This window comes from Pipra filicauda, unplaced genomic scaffold (assembly GCF_003945595.2).
Source record: "Pipra filicauda isolate LSUMZ 115617 unplaced genomic scaffold, ASM394559v2 scaffold318_size846807_pilon, whole genome shotgun sequence".
NCBI lineage: Eukaryota > Metazoa > Chordata > Aves > Passeriformes > Pipridae > Pipra > Pipra filicauda.
Genome location: NW_024104441.1, coordinates 290,682 through 312,427, shown reverse-complemented (window position 1 = coordinate 312,427; position 21,746 = coordinate 290,682). Strand labels below are relative to the sequence as shown.

At 60.2% G+C, this 21,746-nt stretch overlaps 1 protein-coding gene across 8 annotated transcripts; it reads right to left on the bottom strand.

Moving 5' to 3' along the window:
• Positions 1-236: 236 nt before the first annotated feature.
• On the bottom strand, positions 237-21,615 carry USP19 (ubiquitin specific peptidase 19). Of its 8 annotated transcripts, XM_027713874.2 has the most exons (28): positions 21,529-21,605; positions 17,762-17,861; positions 17,362-17,606; positions 15,606-15,662; positions 14,366-14,494; positions 13,683-13,816; positions 12,954-13,361; positions 12,363-12,630; positions 12,072-12,228; positions 11,900-11,971; positions 11,247-11,362; positions 10,721-10,935; positions 10,232-10,433; positions 10,025-10,158; positions 9,677-9,835; positions 9,487-9,597; positions 9,209-9,319; positions 8,952-9,053; positions 8,422-8,562; positions 8,135-8,253; positions 7,771-7,908; positions 7,317-7,681; positions 6,535-6,645; positions 5,770-5,986; positions 5,288-5,440; positions 5,019-5,182; positions 4,760-4,938; positions 1,769-2,901 (listed from the first exon to the last, which is right to left on the bottom strand). In XM_027713874.2, the coding sequence occupies exons 3-28, from the start codon at positions 17,468-17,470 to the stop codon at positions 2,668-2,670; spliced, it is 4,305 nt and encodes a 1,434-aa protein (XP_027569675.2). In that variant the 5' UTR covers positions 17,471-17,606; positions 17,762-17,861; positions 21,529-21,605; the 3' UTR covers positions 1,769-2,667. The 8 variants fall into 8 exon arrangements, with proteins under 8 accessions (XP_027569682.2, XP_027569683.2, XP_027569675.2 ...); XM_027713881.2 differs by lacking the exons at positions 1,769-2,901; positions 21,529-21,605 and adding an exon at positions 237-488 and having other exon boundaries at positions 17,762-21,141; XM_027713882.2 differs by lacking the exons at positions 1,769-2,901; positions 21,529-21,605 and adding an exon at positions 237-488 and having other exon boundaries at positions 10,721-10,929; positions 17,762-21,141.
• Between the last annotated feature and the right edge of the window lie 131 nt (positions 21,616-21,746).

Below are 21,746 nucleotides of genomic sequence, written 5' to 3'. Positions count from 1 at the left end.
CTCCACTGCTGTAGAGTGCAGCCGGCAGTGGAGGGGACCAAGAAACACCGGTCCCTGTGGGACATTAGGGGACTGCGACCACCAAGTCACACCAAGGGATACAGAGCACAAGGGCACCTGGAGCAGCAGGCTGCTGGGAGTACCACCAGCACACTGGGGCCATGGTGCCCTGGGGGGAGGAAGGGGGCCTTGCCAGGGACCAGAGGTCCCAGGGGACAGCAGGCAGCAGAGGCGAGTGGAATTCAGTGAGTTTAATGAGCGCAGGACAAACCCTGACCTCCCCCCGTCCCCCCACCCCCTAGTGCCTGGCCCGGCCCGCACCCCCGGGGCAGGCACCCCGTGACACCCTAGTCGACTTCTTCCATGCTGCTGTAGGATGGGGCCGGGCGCTCGGCGGGGCTGGCGAAGCGCTCGGGGAGGCCTTCCGCAGCCAGCGGCGGGGCTCCTTCGGGGGCCAGGCCGGATCCGAACGGCACTGGGGGCAGTCCCTGCAAGCAGAAGGTGAGCATGAGAGGGAGACGACCAGGCGCGTGAGAGGGAGACTTGCACCCTGCCCACCCATCTCCCTCCCTGCTCTGGGGGGGCTGGAGGGGTGCCTGGGGGGACACAGCCCCTTGGGGTAGAGACCCCATGCAGCATGTGCAGCCCCAGGGTTTGGAGAGCAGCAGCTCCCTCACAGCAGGGCAGGGGGGAGCAGCATGCCCAGGGCCCCTGGAGGCAACCCCAACCTGCCCGCCCAAGGAGAGCCAGGCCACAGCACACTCCTGCCCCGGGCCTGCTGTAGCCAGTGCCGGTTGGAGGAGAGCCCCACAGCTCAGCACAGGCAGCAGCAAGGGGACACAGGCAGGCTGCCAGCACCTGCTGGGGGCCCGAGGAACAGCGCAGGACCAGAAGGGATTTCCAGGGCTGAGAGCACCTTTTCGGGCCTTGCCAGGGGCCACCCACCGCCGGTGAGGGCAGGCAGGTGCAGGCAGCAGCTTGTGGGCCCCAACCCCACGGCGCCAGCGCCAGCTGGAGCAGAGGTCAGCCCACCGGCGCCGGGCACTGACTCAGCCCCACGAGGCCAGCACCGTGGGCGAGTGAGGGAAGCCGCCGAGACCCAGGGCTGCAGACAATGAGGCGACTGTTCCAGGACAGGCACCTCATGACCACGGCACAGCCCTGCCGGGGCTCCCTGGCTGGGACTGGCTTGGGCGGGGAATAAACCACGGCACATGTGGAGGAGGGGTGTGGGACAGAGGTGGGGGGAGTTCGGCTCAAGCCCCAACCTAAAATGCAGGTGAACCCCTTCCCTGCCAAGCATCCTTCCCAAGCCAGCCAAGGGCACTGCCAGCAGGACAGTAGCAGAGACGGAAAAGAAAGTCACAGGACTCTGAAGTCACCTTGCACACCCAAATATGCCAGAGCTGTCTGAGCCACGCTGAGCCAAGGGCAACACGTCTCAATGTCAGACACCGCTGAAGCTGCAGCCTGTGCTCCAGTCCCAGGGGAGTGCCTGCTGCCGGCCCCGCTGGGCACCCCACGCCCTGCACGTGTCCCACAGGGCTACCGCCCCACAGCTGGGACCAGAGCCCAGCTTGTGCCTCATGGCACTGGCAGGCAGAGCTTTCCCTTGAGCCTGCTGCCACACAGGGTGCACCAGGCACCCGGCAGAGCACAAGGAACAGTCCTGGTGCCAGCTGGGCCACAGAGTGGCCTCAGGTGACCCCAGTGCAGGGTCCCTGCCTCTGTGTGAAAGTTCCAACACACAGGACAGGGATGCTGCATCTCTTTGGAAAACCTGGCTTTATTAATGCACTGAGATCCTACCTGTCCTCCCCGACCCCACGCCTCTCCCGTAGCATGGGCAACCAGTCCCCTCACAAATGAGGGGCTGCACCACACTCCCCTTGCAGAGACCAACATCCCCAAATGCTGACAGCCCACAGCCCCAAGGACTAGTGGGAGCCAACAGCCCAGAGGCAGGTGCTCACCATGGGCACCCCAGTCCAGATTGCCAGGCTCCCTCCCCAGCAGCTGTCCAGGGCTGAGCAGGGAAGCACACAAGCTCTCAGTGACAAGCCCATTCAGCCCCAGCACAGGAGTGCGGTGCACACAACTCCTGGTGCGCAGGCAGTTGGCATCAGAAGGCTCAGCGGGAGGCTGGCAGGACAGACTGGGCTGGCCAAGGAGCCACGGGTCGCGCCAGCCCAGAGGGAACTCTAGACTCCTGCAGCAGCACAGTTGAGAGGGGCGGCCAGCCAGGACCCATGTCAGGGCATCCTGCCCTTGCTGCAGCCTCTCGGCAGGTCTCCAGTTCCTTCTTGGGAGCCAAGCAGAGATAGTCGATGTGCCCATGGGGGTCCCAGGTCCCAGCTGCGCTGCAGCAGCAATGTCCCTTCCTGTGCAGCAGGTAGCCATGAGGTCTGCCCCACTCCCAGTAAGGGAGGGCAGAGGAGCTCCTGGTTCTGGGCTGTGCCTTGGCAAGGCAGCGGGCTGGCCACACAGCCCTGCCAGCTGGCACAGGAGATGCCAGAGCAGACAGGCAGGAGCCGACGGCCCCATGCTTCCCTTGGCGAGTCCTTCCCGGAGGTTTCTGTCCTGCTGCCCGATGTCTTGGTCGTGTAGCATCCTAGGACGGCGCGTGCCCTGGCGGCCCTGCTCCTGCAGCTGGCCATGCGCCTGTGCCTATCTCCAGCGAGGCTGGTAAATGAGTGGGTAGAAGACATTCAGGAAGAGAGCCACAATTGCGGCCGTGGTGGCCAGGACAAAGTATCTGATGCAGCCTTCATCAGGGTGCTGGGGGGTGCCCGGACTTCGCTTCTGGCCACGGGGCCTCCAGGAGTTTCTTGAAGGCCTTTGGGGCGCCTCAAGCTGCAGCTCTTGTTCTTCAGCCTCCAGTTCCTGCCAGATCAGAGAAGCCTGCGATGTGGAAACCTGCGTCAGCACTTGGAGAACACAACGGGCAACACCCCTCTCCATCCCCCGGGGCAGGCGGCCGCCTGCAAGCCCAGCCCCGTGCCCAGCCAGCCCGCCTCCCCATGCAGCACCGTCGCGGTCACGCCCGCCCCCGCGGCTCTTCAGGGTCTCCGGTGTGTGGTGCTCTGGTGGGTGGCTCTGCAGGAGGGAGCATGGGCAGCTGCCGGGCAGGGTCTTCATGGGACTGCAGGGAATGAAGCAGGCAGCTGGATCCCGGTGGAGCAGATGCACTGGTATTGGGTCCAGGTGGCAAGGGAGCAGGCAGCAGCCAATCACAGCCCAGCTTCTGTGATCCCAACAGGATCTTTTGGATGACAGCCAATCCAGAGCCAGCTGCGGCAGCAGGAGCAGGAGGTGCAGTCACAGCACAGCCAGTCACAGCTCTGCTTTGGTGGGTGGGAATGCTCCAACAACCAACTGCAGCCCAGCTTCCAGGAGGATTATCCACAGGCAGCCAGTCACAGCTTGGCCCTTCATGTTGGTGATCGTGATCATGCAGAGCAGCCAGTCGGGGTGGAGGTCTTTGGAGGGTACCCCGTGCCTGGGAGGGTCCAGGTGGTCCAAGGTGCTCTGGGACCTGCTGAGCCCCGGTGGGATCCAATGCATCCCATCACTGCAGGGGGATCCAGCGCTGCCAGGGGCCCACTACCACGAGGGGACCTGATGAGCCCCAGTGCCATGGGGCATACGGTGAGCCTCACTGCCAGCTGGGCCCCTGAAGGCTCCCACTGCCGGTGTGTGAGGAGCAGCACAGCTCTCCTGTTGCTCAGGCCGCCCCCAGCAAGTGGAGCTGCTCCAGGACACGTGCAGTCCCCCAGGACAAGAACAGCTCAGGCAGGTGAACACCAACATGCCAGACAGCCCCCCTGGCCTCAGGGACGGGCAGCTCCTGTCCCCAGATGGCAGAGCCAAGATGCCTAACCACCACCGGGTCAAGGGCTCCACGAGCCAGACAGACAGGGGGGCCAGGCCAGAAGGGCCCCTCAGGGCACACACGTGCAGTCATGCCAGAGATGAGCTGAGCATTGTCCTCAGATCCTGTGGGGCCACAGGAGTGCCAAGCACAGAGGGAAAGTCTGCAGCACAACGATGCAGGGGGACTGCCCAGGTGGGCACTCTACTGTGCCCCAGCCTGGGCCTTTCTTTGACATTCACACAAAGACCAGCCCAACCATTCCCTGCCACTGCACACTGAGAGCACCCTGCAGTCTGGCCCAGCCCGGCTCCCTTCCTCCTCCCCTCCCTCTCAGGCCACCCAACAACAGTTTCTCCAGCAAGTTTCTCTCCAGCACCCTGTGAAGGCTGCCAGGCCTCTGGCTCAGCACTGGCATTTGCCTTTTTTGCACCTAGCTTGGCCCCGAGCTGGGCCCCAGCAGAAAGTGTCCCCCACTCTGCCTCGAAAGTGGCTGCAGAGGGCAGGTTCTCACTGCTCCCTGACACAGCCAGCACCTACTGCACTGCTCACAACCCTCCTTCAGTGCAGACCCCGGCGGGGCTGGGCCCTTTCTGCCTCTTCCAATGCCCTCCCCGCAGCGCTCCCACTCTGATGACGGGAACCAGCTCTCTCGTGATCTCTCAGGACAGGGACCGTACCAAGCTCACAGTGACGATAAGGCAAGACAGGCTCCAATGCCTGGCTGGTGCAAGCTCTTTGGTACCAAATGGGTGCAGGCACTGCACCGCAGCTGTGCCAAGGTTCCGTGGGTGTGGACAGAGACGGGCCACGCCCTGCACATGGGCACCTGGGCACGTTTCAAGGCTCTGTAGCTCAAACAGTGTCGAAAGCGACACGAGTGCTCACCTGGCTGGCAGCAGCTTCGGCAGAGGGGGTGCGCTCAGTGTGATGGTCTGAGGGGTGCCCTGGCAGGGGTCTCTCCACGGGAGAGTTCCTCCGGCGGTAGAAGAGAACATATGCGTATCTGGTCACCACCTGGCTCTCATCCACGGTGGTGACGGTGCTGTCGTCAAAGAGCCGCCAGCCTGAGAGGAGAGAAGGGTTAATCCAACAGACAGGTCACACCTGCAGCAGCAGGGGAGTGGAAAGGGTGGCAGATCCTCACCTACGTCGCTGCGCTGGCTGTTCTTGTCGTTGGGCAGGCGGGCGTACGCCGTGTAGTGCCCCCCAATCATGCCTCCGTAGTGGTTGATCACAGCGTACAGGTCATACATAGGCAGTTGCTGCTCACCCTTCCGGCCGATGCAGAACTTGCTCAGGTCCAGGCTCCTGAGGAGAGACACAGGGACAGTCAGGGGTAATCAGCGTTAGGCAGGGAGAGGCCATGCTGCAGGTCAGCACAGGCAGTGGCCACGTCATCCCCCAGGCCCTCACCGGACAGGGAAGTCCACCATGTCATTGATCTTGTCCCTCCAAATAAAGCTGCGGAAGGAGAAGCGCTTGAGCTGGATGATGAGGACGTTGGGCAGGCGCCACAGCATCAGCTGCTTGGAGGCCTCGCGGTGCTGCTTGCACTTGGGGCAGTACCTGAAGGAAGAGTGTGCTCGTTACCGGCATGGGGAGAGCCTCAGGTCTCGCAGCACAGCCCAGCCCAGCCCCAGGGTCCCCACATGTGGGGCTGGCAGAGGGGATGCAGGAGGGCTCAGCCTTTTCCATCAAGGGCAGGCCAGCACAGTCCTGCAGAGCACTGGCACTGCTCCCTGCTGGCTTATGGCTGCCCTCCCCAGTGCACAGGGAAGGCCAGCCCAGCGCTCCTGGCTGCCAGAAGAAACAGTATGCAGGCCCGAGCAGCTCCTAGGAAACCCCCGTTGCTGCCTGGGCCTGTGGGCTGGAACCCACCCTGCTGCCTTCCTCACCACGCTTCCTCTGGGGCCAGGACTTCGGGCTTGGTGAAGAGATTGAGGCACTGCTCCAGGGTGAAGTGACCAGCCCGGGCTGCTTCACTGGCTGAGCCTGGGTCCTCCACACACTCCAACTCCTTGGATTCCACCAACACAAACTCCTTCAGGCGCTCATTGTTCTTCCACACCAGGGCGAGGGAGCAGTTGTCTGTCAGCTCCAGGGGTGTGTCACCTGTGAAGGGGCACAGACCTCACACACTTGGCCCTACCAGGCTGGACCAGGCACCCTTGCTGGGGCTCGGAGCAGTCTTGTCCATCCCAGCTCAATACAGAGATCACACAGTGATCCCAGAAAGGTAGGTGTCTCCCAGCCAGGTTCACCATGCCAGGGCAGCAGAACCCCTTGGCCAGCAGGGCGCAAAGCTGGCACAGCCCATCTCATCAACAGCACCCACACAACCAGCACTGGGTGTGGGCATCCCACTCAGACAAGAGGTGACCCAGAGATCACAGACCCCCTGTGGACACAGGTGGTTGGAAGGAGTTGACTATTTGCTGAGGAAAGCAGGAATGTCATGCCCAAGAAGAGATTCCAGGCAGAGGCTGTGTGCAGCAGAGCCCTTCCCTCCCCTGTGTCAGATGCAGTTTTCACTGTCCAGTCTGGGCCGCCATCACCTCTGGGTTCACCTTGTGCCAGGGAGGCTGTGGCACCCTGGCCAGGCAGATCCACCAGCCTGCCAGAGGCTATAAGGGATGAAGGTGGTGGTTTCCAGGGCTCACCTTTATCTTCAAGCTTGTATTCTCGGTTGGCAGCATCGATCTTATTGATGTAGAACTGTGTGGCGCGGGCACTCAGCGAGTCTGAAGTGTGCTGGTACCCAGGGATGGCAGCTGTGAACAGGCAGGGACAGATCTGTGGTGGCACTGCCTGTCTGCCCTGCGTAGGGGCCAAGAATTTGCAGTGCCCCCACCCCCACCTCACATGCTATGGCCTTGAAGGGACACAACCACGTGCCCTGTGTCCTTGACTATTTTTAGCAGGCGCCTGCCCCTGGCAAGCTGTGCTCCTCTGCCTGCCTTGCCCCTTCACTGCACATTGCTGCCATCCTGAGATGAGTGTCTGGAAACGTGACAGCCAGGCAGCCGAGCGCGAGAGGCTGGTCCCATGCAGCTGAGTCAGAGCGAGGGAAGTGCTTCGCTCACAGCCCCCGGGGGCTCACAGCCCGCACCAGCTCTGCCCTGCTCCCACGGGACTCGAGATTTCTGCCAGCCCCTGCCTTCCCACCCCTCCCACAGCAACACAGTGCTCCAGCCTCTCTCCTCATCAGATCTCTGCTCTACTCCCTGCACCTTGCCAGGGCAAGGCAGAGCGTGGGCAGGAAGGCATTTCAGGTGAGGCAACACTGCCAAAAGACAGCTCCCATGGCCTCATTTGTGTCCCCAGGAGTCTCCAGAGCAAGCTCTCAAGAGGAGAACACATGCTGTGGTGGGAGGTCACCCCAAGGAGGGAGAATTGCCTGGGCTCCTGGCACAGACACAGTTAGCACTGCAGCACCTCTTACCTTCTGGCTTGATGGCTCTCTCATAGGATGGCTCCTTCTCACAACAGCTGTCACCCTGTGACTCCATGTGCTCAGAGAAGCCCGAATCCAAGCTCAGCAGGGAACTCCTGGCTGTCAGAACCTTGCTCCGGACAATGCCAGTGTCCCCCATCTCCGGGTGTAGCTCAGGCACAGCTGGTGAGAGTGGGGGCTCCTGCAGGAGGCTGGAAGCCCTGTCCCCCTCCCCCAGCTCAGAGGCAGAGGTGGCTGCTGCACAGCTGCTCTTGGCCGGGGGCTCCAGCTTGTCCGAGTGCAGAGGCTGCAGCCCCTGCTCCGGTGACATCCGTCCTAGCTGGAATGGAGGCTGGAACACGCTGACTGAGTACCTGGGCAAGGAGGTGGGAGTTAGAGCTGGTCAGGCACAGGGCTGAGCTCAGCTCCAGGGCAGAAGCACCTTCCTACCCTCGACTCTCACCTTGCATAGCCCTCCAGCAGCTGGGCCAGGCGGGCATAGGTGAGGCGGGACTCCGGCACGCTGATGAGGAAGGGGAAACCGATGTTCTCGGGGCGGCACGAAGCCTTGTGGTCTGGCCAGTGTGTTTTCTGACATGCCCTGTAACACGTATGGCCCCTGCTGAACCCAGCAGCCATGACCAACCTGGGCAGGAGCAGCATAGGGCCAAAAGGGGTGTGCTAGGGATAAGGGGAGCACCGCAAGCCCACCTGGTTCCCTCCCAAAGGCCAGACCCATCCCACCTTCTCCCATTAGGCCACGCTCTCCCATTCAGCCTTTCAGAGCAGGAGACCCTCCCCCCCTGCCAGGCACCAAGCCAACTCACACATTGCAGTAACCGACTCGATAGCACCTCGTGCAGCGCCTGAGTTTCTCATCCTCTGGCAGCTGCTTCTTCTGGCAGGCTGCACACTTGGCGACGGGACCGCTGGGCACCTGTGGACGCTGCAGGAGAAAGAACCCATTGGACAGGGAAGGGCATGGCAGCCTCAGTGGGCATCCATTCTTGCTGCAGCTAGTCACCCTTGTGTGCAGCTCTGCCCTTCTGGCTCAGTCCCACTTGCGGCTCAGCCTCCCTGCATGCCTTCCAGAAGTCCCAATATCCCCTCTCACCTGCTGGACCTGAAGCTCCACCACCCGCTCCTTGGCCAGCTCTGGGGACAGCACCTCGAAGCAGAGCAGCAGGTCTGTCGGCAAGACCATGTCTAGCGAGTTGGACGGCAGGAACATGCGGTGGAAGTGATTCTTGATCACCTGCCAGGAAAGCAGTGGAGCATGGCTGTGTGAGGGCTGCCCCACATATCCCCTCCTCAGACAGCCACAGACCTCAGCCCCACAGTGAGCTGCGGGAACAGCAGCAGCTCAGGGATGCTGTCCTCAGCTCATCATCTCACCAGGGAAAGAGGGACATCCCAGGCCCTACTGCAGTTGACCAGCCCTCTGGAGCAGGGATCTGCCTGGCAGCACCCTGCCCATGACACTGCCACCCATGGACAAAATCCATCCCACAGACATGTTGGATATGGGCAAGTGACTGTCAGTGGCCATACTCCCTGCAGGGCTGTGGGAGCCAGGACACCCACAAAAGCAGCCCATGGCTCACTCCTATGTTTAAGCACTCTCCCCAGCTTAAGCACTCTCACCTCTGCCAGGCGCAGGTTCTCTGGTTTCACACGCACACTGTGGGCCACTGACTCGAGCACCTCCATGGCACTGGAGTTCTCCTTGCTGATACTCACGAGGAACTGCCACCGAGAAAGTGCCACATCAGTCACCCCACACCAAGGTATGTGGGCCCTTACTTAACACAAGGCTTAGCCTGTTGGCACAAGACCAGCTGGCTGGGGCACCTCCAGGAGCCTTCTCAGGCTCCATCCCCAGGGTAGGTGGTGTCCTTTACCTTGATGGGCTTCTTGTGTGGCTCTTTTGCAAAGTAGTAGACAGTCAGCACCTTTTGCTTCTGTGGGAGAGGCACGGGGAGGTACAGGAAGGGGTCAAAGGTGATAGACACCTGCAGATGCAAAAGCACACTCAGTTGTGGGAAGTCCTCGTGGCTGAGATCAGCAGGGCAGCACATCCAGTGGATCTGAGATCTAGCCTTGCCCTGTGTGCTCTGAGGGTCAGGAGCCTGCTGCTGGCACAGCATGGACAGAGACCGAACATCCAGAGCTGCCCTACCTTGGAACATACTGGGCACACCAGCTTGGATTTGTACTGGCCCTGGAAGAGGTCTACTATAAACGAGTCGTTCCTCATCTTGTGTCGCTGCCAAGCCTCCTCAGCTACCACCTGTGGGGAGAAAGGGCTCAGCACCTCGATAAACCACCCAGGCTGCTCTCCCAGTGACTTTGGGGAGGGACAACCTCACCTCATCGGGCCTCCCATCCGAGTCAACAGTCTCTGTGTAGGGCTTGTTCTGGATGCGGTTGAGGTCCTCGTGCAGGCCATCAAGCAGGAAGGCCATGAACTCCTGAGCATCGTGCTGGGCATAGCCAGTGAACTGGCTGGCCTTGCTGGCCACAATTGCCTGCAGGGAGCACAGCAGTCAGGGCTGGCCAGCAGCCCCCCGGCAGCACTGCCTGCCCCATGCACAAACCCTGGGTGCACCCACCCACACCCACCCAACTCTCTGTGGCACTAGCAGGGCAGGCAGGTGCCCACACAGGAGTTCTGGGGACTCACAGCAGCTGTGGAGTGCCAGTGCCAGCAGCCCTACCTTCAGTTTGGAGGGCTGGAAGGCATGGTGTGTGCCCTTCCACAGCGCCCGAAGCAGCATGGCAAAGCCGATGGCCAGGCGTCCCCCCGTCCCCAGAGGGTTGTTGTAGTTGATTTCCGACTCAAAGGACCGATCTGTAAGAGATGCAGGAGTGAGGGCACAGCATTTGAGTGGCCAGGCCCTGCCGGGCTCCCGACGTGGGCTCACCATGGAAGTAGTCACGCAGCTCCCGGGTGTTGGACAGGGACTGGATGACACTGTTCATGAAGCAGGTGTTGCCCAGGTTCACCAGCCCTGTGAAGCCAGGCAGGCAGACCTTCTTCTTCTCATCCTCATCCTCATCATCCTCCACACTCTCGGCACTCACCGGGCTGTGTGTCATCGGTGGCACCATGCACGTTGGTTTAGGCTGCCAAGCAGAGGCAGGTGTCAGGGTGATGTGCTCAGGGGGGTCTCTCTGGGAACACCACAGGAACCCAAAAGCCCAAGAAACCCCTCAGAGAGGGCTGGAGCCATCACAATATCTCCCACCAGGACTGGGATAGACAGGCCAACTGCTGCCCCTAATCCTGCCATCTACGACTGAGGAGTGCCACCTCCTCCTCCAGGAATACTTTGCCAGTCTCCAGAGTGACACTGTGGAGGCGGGATCCCTCTTTTCTCCACCCGGGTCAGATCCAGTGTGGCCCCACTCACCGATGGGATGTGTGGCTCTTGCTTCACTGCCACATGCTCTGAGGCTGTACGGGCTGCCACACCATCCAGACCCCCATCTTCCACACGTGGCTTCTCTTTGTCACTGGTTCGGGCCTCCTCCTTGCTGGACAGGGGGTGTTGGTTACTGCCCGGAGGGTTCTTATCCAGAGGGGTAGGGCCTGTAGGCATGGCAACCTTTGCACCACCCACTGCACCTTAAAAAGGGGGAAGGGTGGGCCTGTGGTTAGCAGCACCGCGCACTGCCCACGGCGGAGCTGAGCTGCTCAGTCCATGCTCACACACAGGCTCTCTCCTACCCCTCTATCCCATGAGCAAGGAGAACAGCAGTGCCCTTCCCCTATCACTGGGCTTGCCCTGCCCCACACCCCTCCTACCTGCACCCGCTCAGCCCCTCTCCTTCCCCACAGCCCCATGCTAGAGGATCCAGCACCAACCGGCAGCTGCCAGTGGTGAGGAGAGCCTGTGCCCCACTGGGGTGGCAGGCAGGACAAGGCAGGGTGCAGACCTCGTGTGGCTGGAGCCTCCAGCCCCCCCCAGCGCTGGCTCTGGCGTTTCTTCAGGCAGACATCGATGCGAGACACTGTGAAGTTGTATGTGCACTGATCCGGCTCAATAAGATTCCTGCAAGACACGCAGCAAGTCAGGGATGCCCCAGATCCCACAGCAGCCTCAGACATGCCAAAGCCTTTGCAAGGCAAAGCCATGGCCTCCAGGCAGTAGGGACACTGCTAGCACTGATCCCGAGGCAGCCATGGCAAAACAGGGTGGAAACCCTTGAGCCTGGCCTCACTGAGCACACAGAGGGCCCCTTTCCTGACAGACCCATTCTGCTTGGCTCCACATGCCCCCTCCTGCTGCACATACAGTCCAGAGCACACACTGGCTGGTATGGCTCTGTCCCCAAGAGCTCTAGAACATGTTGGGAGGGAACTGCAGGCAAGGAGACACTAGGATTTCCTTCCCTTCCTTGCCTTTGAGCCAGCACACAGCCAAGGCAATCCAGACTTGGGGCACTAGCGCAACACGGTGTAAGGGAAACGCCCAGGTGCAGAAACGAGCATTCCCTGCACAGAGCCACCATCTGGGACTGGCTCCTGTTCCAGCTCTGCACTCTCAGCTCCCTTGCCCTGGTGTGGATTAGAAGGACAGGAACCATACCTGAGCTTCACCTGCCACCGGAACACTGTATGGGGCCCACAGCCAGAATGGAGACGAAGGAAGTTTGTGTCACTGCAGAGAAAATGGAAGTGAGCAGAGGTGAACAAATAAGTAGCCAGCTGCAACCAGGAGATCTGCAGCAGCCTGGCATTATCCCGAGGCAAACTCGTACCTTGTCTGGAACACCAGTGTGAAGTCTTGTTCCCGGAAAAACACTTTGGATGTCTCCTTGTGGATCTCCTTCACATAGACGTGCACCACCACCAGATCATTGCCCTTCTCATATGAGTCATTCTTGACAAAGGACAGGCTCACAAAAGGCTCTGGCTCTAATCAAGGAAAGTCAGGGAGAGAGACGTTACCTTCCTTGCATGCTGAGACAGTGCTGCAAGCTGACCCAGAAGAGGTCCTGAGCAGATGTACCTTCCTGACCAGGCTCATACCATGGGCTCTGGCCACTCACCATCAGCTGCTGCTTCCAGAGCCACATCATCCTTGGACCAATCCCTCTTCTCACCATCTCTGCCCAGGGGAGGGGAGGCCACTGGGACAGCCTTAGAGCTCTCTCCCAGCACAGGTGTGCAGTCCCGGCCCCGCAAGGCCTCAGCAGGGCTGCCTGGCTGCAGGACTCTCTTCTCCACACAGGTAGCAACATGGTGGGGGAACACCTCCATGGTAGCCGCAAGAGGTGGCATCTCCACTGGAACAGTCTCCTTAGCCAAAACCACAGCCTTTCAATACAGAAGGACACAGTGAAACACAACACCATCACCCCTGAGCTGCCCTGGCCCACTCACCTTGGCTCCTGCTAGCCAGGCAGGCACAGCTCCACACTGCCCACTCCCCCCCCACATCCCACACCCAGCTCAGTCCCATTAGCACCACAGCTCAGTGACTGCAGGGCCCTCACTTTGCCCTCTCCTCCACCACAGCCAGTTCCTCACATCAGCCCTCAGAACCCCGGAACCCATCTCAATGGCAGGGACAGGTCCTGCATCCCCTGCACAGGGGCAGAGGCAGCAGGGGTGCCCCATTCTGTCAGGTCCTCAGGTACCTTTTCCAGTGGCAGTGCAATGTCCGCCAGGGCCGTGGGCGCATCGACCTGGCTGGCTCTGCCGTTGCGGCGGCTCCCGGCCCTCCCGCTGTGCCCTTTGCCGGGCTCTGTGCTCCCGGTGACTCTGGCATTTGGCTCCTCCTCCGTTGGAGCTACTTTGAGGTATACTGCCCGCTTGGCGCTGGGGCCACTCTGTGTCCCTGGGCTGGCTGGGCTTTTTCCTCCCAGGGCCTCGCTTCTTCCCGGAGCACGCTTGGGGTTGGAGGGCTCCCGCCGGGATCTTGGTGGCTCTGTGCCTTCAGCTCTCGGCTCTTCAGAGATCAGCTCTGCAGAAGCAGCCTTCTCTTTCCCATTCTCCCAGCACGTGGCCCCTTTGGCCAGCTCTTTGGATCCATCTTTCCTTCTTTTCTGTAAAAAGCCGTGCAGCACAGTGGGAAGGTATTTAAGCAGTAGCACCTTTCAGGCTCTCTGCCAGCCCCTCACCCTCACTCTCCCTTCCCAGAGTGCACCAGGACTCTGTTCCAGAACCTGGACACTATGTGGCAAGCAGAAACAGGAGCACAAAGACACAGTCCTCCCTGGGACAAAGGAAGCTGGCTCATGCAATCTGTGGATGCAAGATGTGCCCCACATTCCCCCTGGGTGGTTCAAGAGCAGGGAGCTCAGCGCTCACCCAAGCTCCCCAGCGCTCCATAAGCTCCCTGAAAAGGCACATCCTCCCCTCCTCACCAGAAGCGAAGACCAGGTATGGAGTGGGATCTTCTTCTGAAGCACAAGCTGTAGAAAATTGCCCTTCTTGCACTGGAGCTTGCTGCAGGAGCCCTCAATCTCCTCGTAGAACTGACAGCTCCACTGGCGCCCGTCTGTAAACAGAGGGGAATGGGTACCTCAGGCAGTGCTCCAGGCAGCTGTCACCTAACCCACAGCCCCCTTTCACCTGCCCCCAGGAAGAAAGAAGCACTCATTCAGAGCCAAGAAGGCTGCAGGCAAGCTGCCACCATACCCCAGGAGCCTTCTAGGGCTCCAGCCAGCTTCCCTGAATTTGCTTTGTACATCTGGCTGGCCTCCTTCCCAGAGGGAAGGCCCTGTGCCTCCTTGCCCTCAGGGGCACAGTCACTTTTCCAAAGGATACCTCGGGGCTGACTCATTCATCCCAGCAAGCAGGGGACAAAGACACACCGGCGCAGCAGTGGGCACTTGTTCCCTTGGCACCGAGGGCAGCTCCTGCCCTCCTCAGCTCTAGAATGCTCTCCTATGGGCCCTGTCTGCTGGCTGAGGCTGTGCCAGCTGACAGCAGGGCACTGCCTCTGGTGGAAAGGTTTGATGCCTGCCTGGATCAACCCCGTGCTTGGCCCAGAGCTGTGCCAAGTCCCAATGGAGAAATGCCTGCAGCAGTCGCTCCATTCCCATACCTGGTAGTTTGAGCACACAGCCTGTGTCAGAGAAATCAGCATCTACATCCTCCACCTTCAGAGCTCCACTGCCCAAGTTCAGCTTGACAATGATCTCATCGGCATTCTGTTTCCAGTCCAGTAGCAGCTCTAGGAAGAGGGAGGGAAGTGTCACCCACTTGCTGGGGCATGAGCCTGAAGTGCCCACTCCTTGGCTGGGGAATGTGGGCCTGAACACATGCTCGGTTAAGGAGGTCAGCACAGGGAACACAGATCATGCCGATTAAATGGGACCTGCCCTCGTCAGACAGGCCACAAACAAGAGCACGTGTTGCGGCAGGGCAGGTGAATCCCAGTGGGAACTGGAGAGATCAAAAAGGCAGCCCTGCTCCCGGCATTGCCACATGCAGCAGTGGCAGCTGGGAAGAAGGGGTGGCTCCTGCCAACGACAAAGCAATTACTGCTTTCTCAAGGAACGAGGAAGCCACAGAATTACTCTGGGGGATTCAAAGTGGACTCTGACCACAATCAGAAATTGCCACTTCCCCTTTGCATATGCAAACCAAGCAGCCCAGCTGCAACCATCAAAGCACTGTACTCCTGCCAGGTGAGCATGGCTAACACAACTGAAACACGGGCAGGTCGGCCAGCCGGGCAAGTACACTGCACCTGGGGAGACAACTGTGCAGCAGTGACACCCTGCTGCAGGCAGAACTTCCACTGTGTGCCTGTCAGGCTCCTGGTCTGGCCTTGTGATGCCCTGAAGTCATCAAGACAAAAAGGTGATTTCAATCACCTTGATTTCATGGAGTTTTGTTCTACCCTCTGTGGCACGAGAATGGTCTACTCTGGCCTCAAAGCAGGCTGGACTGAGACAGAAACCAGCTAACCCTGCCCACAGGGTGACATGGCTTGGGATCTTCCCAGCCCAGCACAATGTCCTGCTCAGAAACAAGCAGGACAGGTGTCGGCAGCAAGGCGTCCCAGGGCTGTGCTCAGTGGCACCACGACACCTGAGTCGGAAGCAGCCTGCCTCATGCCTAGGGCCTCTTCCTTGCAGGCAGCCCTTCCCAACCACGTGCACCTTTCTCCACCCCTGGGAAGGCCATACCCTGTTAAGATAAACGCTGAGGCAAAGGAGTGCTCAGGTTAGCTCTGCTCAATGCCGGAGCATTGGACCAGGACAAGGTGAGCGCTTCAGATCCCTTGGCAAGGGCACTCCATGGCCATGCACTGACAGCTGGAGCACACCTCGACTTACCCTCCTCTGAGTCCTTCTCCTGGGCAGTCTCAGCCTGCTCGAGCTCAGGGCGAGACACTGGTGGGCGAGAAGCAGAGCGCAGGCAGGTCTGTCATTCTGTCACCTCAGAGCATGAGCCAGCATGCTGGCACCCAAAATTGTACACATCACCTTCTTCTCCCTTGAATCTGTGTGCAGGCCTTTTGTTCTGCATGTGCTGCTCATTTCCCTCCACTGCTTCCTCACACTTCTCCTTCCCCAGAAGCCTGCCTGCAGCTCCAGGACAGCTGCTCTGGGCCACATCACCAGTTTAAGCAGCATCACAGTGAGAACAACACAATACTGCATCACACAGGTAGTGCTGCTTTGAGGCACATCTCAATGCGGAGCCCAGCTCAGTGCACCAAGCCCCAGCCTCCAGCTGTACAGACGGGTCCTGTCTTGATCTGACAGAAAGAACCTGGTGTTTGGTTGTGCTCAAACCAACTCTGCTGTAACCAGAGAACCACATGGCCCAGCTGCACTTTAACATTTCCATTCCTGCACAAGCTGCCAACATCCACAGCCAAAACCTTCTTCCAGATCAGACTGGGGAACCAAAACAACCTGACATCTAATCCCTGCTCCCCACAGGATAACCTCTGATACCTAGAAGTGTCTCAGGGCCTGCTCTACCCCCACAGGATAGTGAGCTCTGCCAGGCAAGAGACTCAAAGCGATAGCACCTTGTCCCAGAGCAGAAAAACAGCGGCAACAGGAGCTGTGGTCTCCACCCCAGAGTGCTCAGAGAGCTGTCACTGCCTCCCATGACTGGTTACAAACCAGTAGGAAACCTCTGCTGACCACCACAGCCACTGGTGTAAAGGTGCCAGTGGGGCTGGCAGTGTGAGAAGCATAGTGGCAGCAGTGCCTGGGAGATCTACAGCTTGCCCCAGCTCCTCACCACCCCCACACAGAGGGGAGAGAGGCAGCAAGGCCACCCCTAAGGAACCCTGCCACGTTCCAGGTACAGCACACCTCCCACGTCAGAGACGGCGCTGTGCTGCGCTCTGCACCATGGGATTTCCATCAGGGACTGCACCTGGATGCTCCAGCACAGACCTCAGCAGGCGTTCGTTTACCTTGGCCTACAAAACACCCTGTGATTTTGAGGTTACAACAGTCATAACGGAGCAGGCACAGAAATCAAGCAGCTTTCCAGGGCCACAGGCACACAGCCACTCCCTGCACCTGAAGCATCATTTTTTTCATTGGCTACATGGCAGTTACAGAAGGAATTACTCTACAGCAACTATTTCACCTGAGCCGCACCCTACCCTGACTCAGAAGCTAAAGCACTAGCCCCACCCGCAGGCCCCGTACACCCAGTCCCCACCTCACAACATCTGGCCTCGGCAAACCTATGGGAAAGAAGCAGCACTGCCTCCAGCTGCAAGAGCACCCATAGGCTTCAGTCCCATTCCCTCTGGATCAAGGCAGGTCACACCCAATCAAAAGCAGAGCCTAGAAACAACTACTAAGACCAACTCCAGACTTTAGCTAACAAGGCCCAACCTTCCTCACATTACTGAGGCTAAGGAGTGCCCAAAGGAAGGAGGCTACAGGTCCAGGGAGGACACTGTGTTGAAGAGGATCTCATATCACACGGGTTGCCATAAGCTGCAGGAAGTGATTAGTCAAATCTGCTTATCCTGCAGCAGATGGCTGCGAGGCTCCCAGGCTGCAGGGCCGAGACACCACGGGCCTGCTCACCACAGCGCTGACGAGGGGCTCTCACCTTCCTTGCTTTCCTGGTTGGCTCGATCCTTCTGCTTCTTCTTGTTGGTGGCATCATCCAAGCCCCGAGACACTCTCCTCTGGCCAGGGGCATTGGTGCTGCTGGACATTTTCAGCCGTTTGGAGGACACAAACGGCCCGCCGGGGTCGGTAATGGAGTCTGGGTCAGGGGTGCGACGTTTTCTTCCTGGCCCAGCTATCTTGGCGACTCTCTGTGGTCAAACTCTCTGGCAAGGAAGTAGTGGCCTAAAGAGAGGAGAGAGCAAGCGTGGCAGCAGGAGCAGGTGGAGAAGGCCCAACAGCATCAGGATTTGCTCTTTGCCCCAGGGCCAGTGCCCTCACATGACTTTCACTGCAGTGTTTATGGGAAGCCCCACGCAGGGCTCAGTGAGGAAACCTACCTCATCACAGCTGCTACAATGCTTACAGCCAAAACCATGGGCCTGTCAGAGCTCCCAACACACAACCAGGGGTCTTCTGTATGTGGCACGCATTAAAAACCTGGAAAGCAATTGTCATGCTCATGGCCCCCACTATAGCAACTCTGGCCCAGAGGAGCTGCTGGCGCTAACAACACCCAGTGGCACAGTTGAGGGCAAGGACACAAGGAGGCCTGGATTTGCAAAATTGAGCCTCTGGGGTTAACTAGGGCAGCCTGCAACACAGCTTGGAGCGACAGCTATTTCAGTCAAACAGTGCCCCTGTGTAACAGGGCCAGAACAGGAGCCAGTAACGCCCTAAGAAGGAAGAAAGGGGAGCAGCAGGAGCAGGCCCTGGGACAGACTCGAGTGACAGATGACAGTGAAGCTCCCTGGCAAAAGCAGGGCTCCTCCCCCCTTCGCCCACCAGCTGGGAGCTTAACCAGCATGACTGCACCTTGCATATTTATCTCCCAGTCAGTTTACAGACAGCGTCAGCGGGGCCTGGCCTGGAAACAGGACACCTCTACTCCTCGTGCCCCAGGGATAGGTCAGGCTGGGCAGGGCACGCAGGGCGCTCACCCCTGCCCCGTCAGACATGCCCTCCCTGCAAAGCCAGCTCCCCTGAGGTGTTTGGGAGCTGCCGGCCCAAGGGCTGGTCTGTTTGGCTCAGCAGTTTCACCCTCAGGTGTTCACAGCTTGGACACAGGAAAGCTGGAACAACCCACTGAAAACAGTCCCACTCGAGGTTCCTCCGTGCAGGCGGTGAAAGCAGAGAGCTGGGAAGGTTTCCTCCCTCTCTGCCCCGGCTGCACGCCCTGCCAGCGCTCATCAGCCTGAGGTGGTTTGCTGTGGGGAGACAGACCCAGTGGTGCGGATCGTGCCCACCCCCGGGTGCCGGCAGCCTGCCGCAGCCCCCGGTGCGCTGATTCACACACCTCCCACAGCCCGGCTCCCGTCTGAGGACATGGAGCTGAGCCTCATGGCATCTCGGTCTAGCCCAGCTCCACTGAACCTGACTCCTTCAGTGGAAGGCAAGCCGTGCCCTTGGGAACACCCTGTTCTCCCTTTACCCGTGTACCCAGCACAGACCCCACACTCCACACGGGCACAGGCGGAGGCAGGGGGCACATCTGAGGGAGGTGCTCGGTCAGAGGGAGGAAACTGCCAGCTCTGTGCTGCGGCCCCATGTTGCCAGGGCATTTTTGTTCTAGAAACGTTTGAGGCAACAAGTAGCCACAAATGTGGAGTTGTAGCCACAAGCTATGAGGGATCCCAGAGAGAAAAGCAGTCTTGTCCTGCCCTCAGCTCCGGCAAAGCCAGTCCCACAACAGGCACTGCACCCAAACTGCTTCACTTCGGGCCAACCTGTCCCCACAACCACAAGTGAAAAGCTGAGTGCAGCCCAAGCACTGGGCACAAACTTCTGCCACCCAAAATCACCTGGAGACTGGAATGCTGAGAAGGGCCCAGCATCAGTCCCAAAGAGCTTGAAAGAGTGGGGGGGGGCAGCAGCATCACCCTTAAGCTGCTATACACACGCTGCGTCTCCCCGGGATGCAGAAGCACTTATGACTGCAGAAGGAATGGGAAAGGGCCCCCATAGCAGGAAATGTGGCTGTGATTTGCCAGCCTGGGCCTCTGATGGCAGCTGCATGCTGCCACTCAGCTCCAGTCCCCAGCGACACCCAAACAGGTTGGCTACAGATGCTTCCTGGTGCTAAAGAAGGTAACCCGGGCTTGGCAAACACGTGAAAGCATTTTTTGCTGTATTTCTTTTGCATCTCAGGTGAAAACCCCAGGAGGAGTGGGAGACAAGCAGCACTGACTGCTCTGTGCAGGGCCAAGCGAGGCTCCATTGCCTCCTTCCTGCACACCCAAAAGGGTGGCACAGGGTAACTGCTGGGCAGGGTGACCCCTGAGGAGGGTCCTGGACGCTGAGAAAGGACAGGCCTCTACCCAGGAAGGGGTGAGCAGGAGAGGCAGGGTTGCGTGCCTGCTTGTCACTCCCCCAGGAGAAGCCTGCTGCTCTCATGCCTCACTGAGTGCTCTGCTCCCTCGGGTCCTTTGCCGACAGTTATTCCTCATGGCAGGCAGGAACCAAGGGGGCTGGAGCTCTGCCCAATTCCAGCTGCCAGACTGATGGCAGCCTGGGGCCACTGCAGGCACCTTGGGGTTTTGGCAGAGGTTATTCAGGGATTAGAACAGGTGAACGGGAGAGGTTCTGCCTCTCTGCCACCAGGAAACACATATTCAGGAAGGATGTTCGGCCCTCGGTGCGCAGGGCACGGAGGTTTTGGCACCACTCCTGTTGGCACACCAGGAGTCACTGCAGGGGAGGGATGGCAGAAGGCCGCCCTGGCCGGATGCCAAGTGAACCTCTGGGAAGCACCTGATGAGCTGGGCACTCCTACAAACCCTTACTCAACCCTCCGGACCAGGGGAGCCCAGCCATGCTGCTGCTGGAGGAGGAGGTGCTTCCCTGTCCTCTGCTCTCCCTGCCTTTGCACCAGGGCGAGCGCCGATGTGACTGCAGGATCCAGAGACCAGCCAGAGCAAAACTGCTCTCTCCCAAGTCTTGCCCCAGATCAGCTTCCCAACCCAGCTTGTGCTGGGACTGCACAAACATTTTCACTGGCCAGAGCAGAGGGAGCAAGAGGCCAGGGAGAAGGGCCACCCCTCCTCACGGCAGCACCAGACTGCGTTGGTGTAAACACTTGGGGCAGGACAGCAGAAGGTGTACGATGAGATGCAATTTGCACCTCATGTCTGGGGCACATTTAGCACCTGGTAGGAAGAGGCTCCCTGATTCTTGCTTGCAGCACTCCCCGAGTGCCCAAAGGCCTTTACAGGGCTAGCTGCACAGGTTGGCTATCCACTCAGCCTCATCCCTCCATTTACTTTTGGCTCCTCTACGTTCCAAAACAGAAATACATCCCTCATGTGCATTTTTGCCACCTTCTGTTCCTTGTTCCCGAGGGACAGAAATCCCAAGGCTCAAACTCATCTTTTACTTCAGTTCCTTGGCGTGCCTGACACACGGGTGGAGCCAGAACGAGCACAGAGCGCCTTGGGGCAGCTCCTCCATCCAGCACTGCCACACAAAATGTTTCCAACCCGTGTGGAAATCACCATGTCCCCAACACACCGTGACAGCAGCAAGTTCCGTGCTGGGTGGGGAGCCCGGCAGGCCCAGCTCCCCCAGTCTGGGGGATACAGAATACAAACACAGAACCACAGAATGGTTTGGGTTGGAAGAGGACCTTGAAGATCATCCGGTTCCAACCCCCGCCGTGGGCACGGGCAGTGATGAGAGCGGGCAGACAGCAGCCGGCAGGCGCGCGGCCTGCCCTGCGCCGCTGCCCGGCCCCAGGCACGGGGAGAGAGCACAGGACGGTGACCGGCCCGCGTGCACGGACGGCCCCGGCGCTGCCCCGGGCGGGCAGAGCACGAGGTCACGGCGGCGGCTCCTGCCCGGGGCTGCCGCGCTCGGCCTGTCCCTCCGCGCCCCGCTCCCGGCGCGCGCCGCCGCAGCTCCTGCTGCCCCCATGCCCTCCTGCCTCGGGCTCGCCCCAGGCCGCCGCCGCCCCCCGCCGCACTGGCCCCCTCGGGCCGCATCCCGGCCTCACACCGCCCCTGGGCCCTACCCGCCGCCGCGGCCCCCACCCCGCACCGCCCCGGGCGCCGCTGGCAGTGCGCGGGCCCCTCCGCCGCCCCGGCCCGGCCGGCCCGGCCCGCCCCGCACTCACGGCCCCGCCCGCCGCTCCGGTCTGTTTGTGCCGCGCCGAAGTTCCGAGCGGGCCGACAACGGAGACAGGCCCGAGCCCGTGACGCACTTCCGGGAGCCGCCGGGCGCGCCCACGTGACACAGGAGCGCGGCGGCAGGGGGGTGCGGTCACGTGACGCGCAGTGGGGGCGGCCGCCGGCGCGTTCCCACGGCAACGGGGGGGCCCGATCCCGGCCGTGG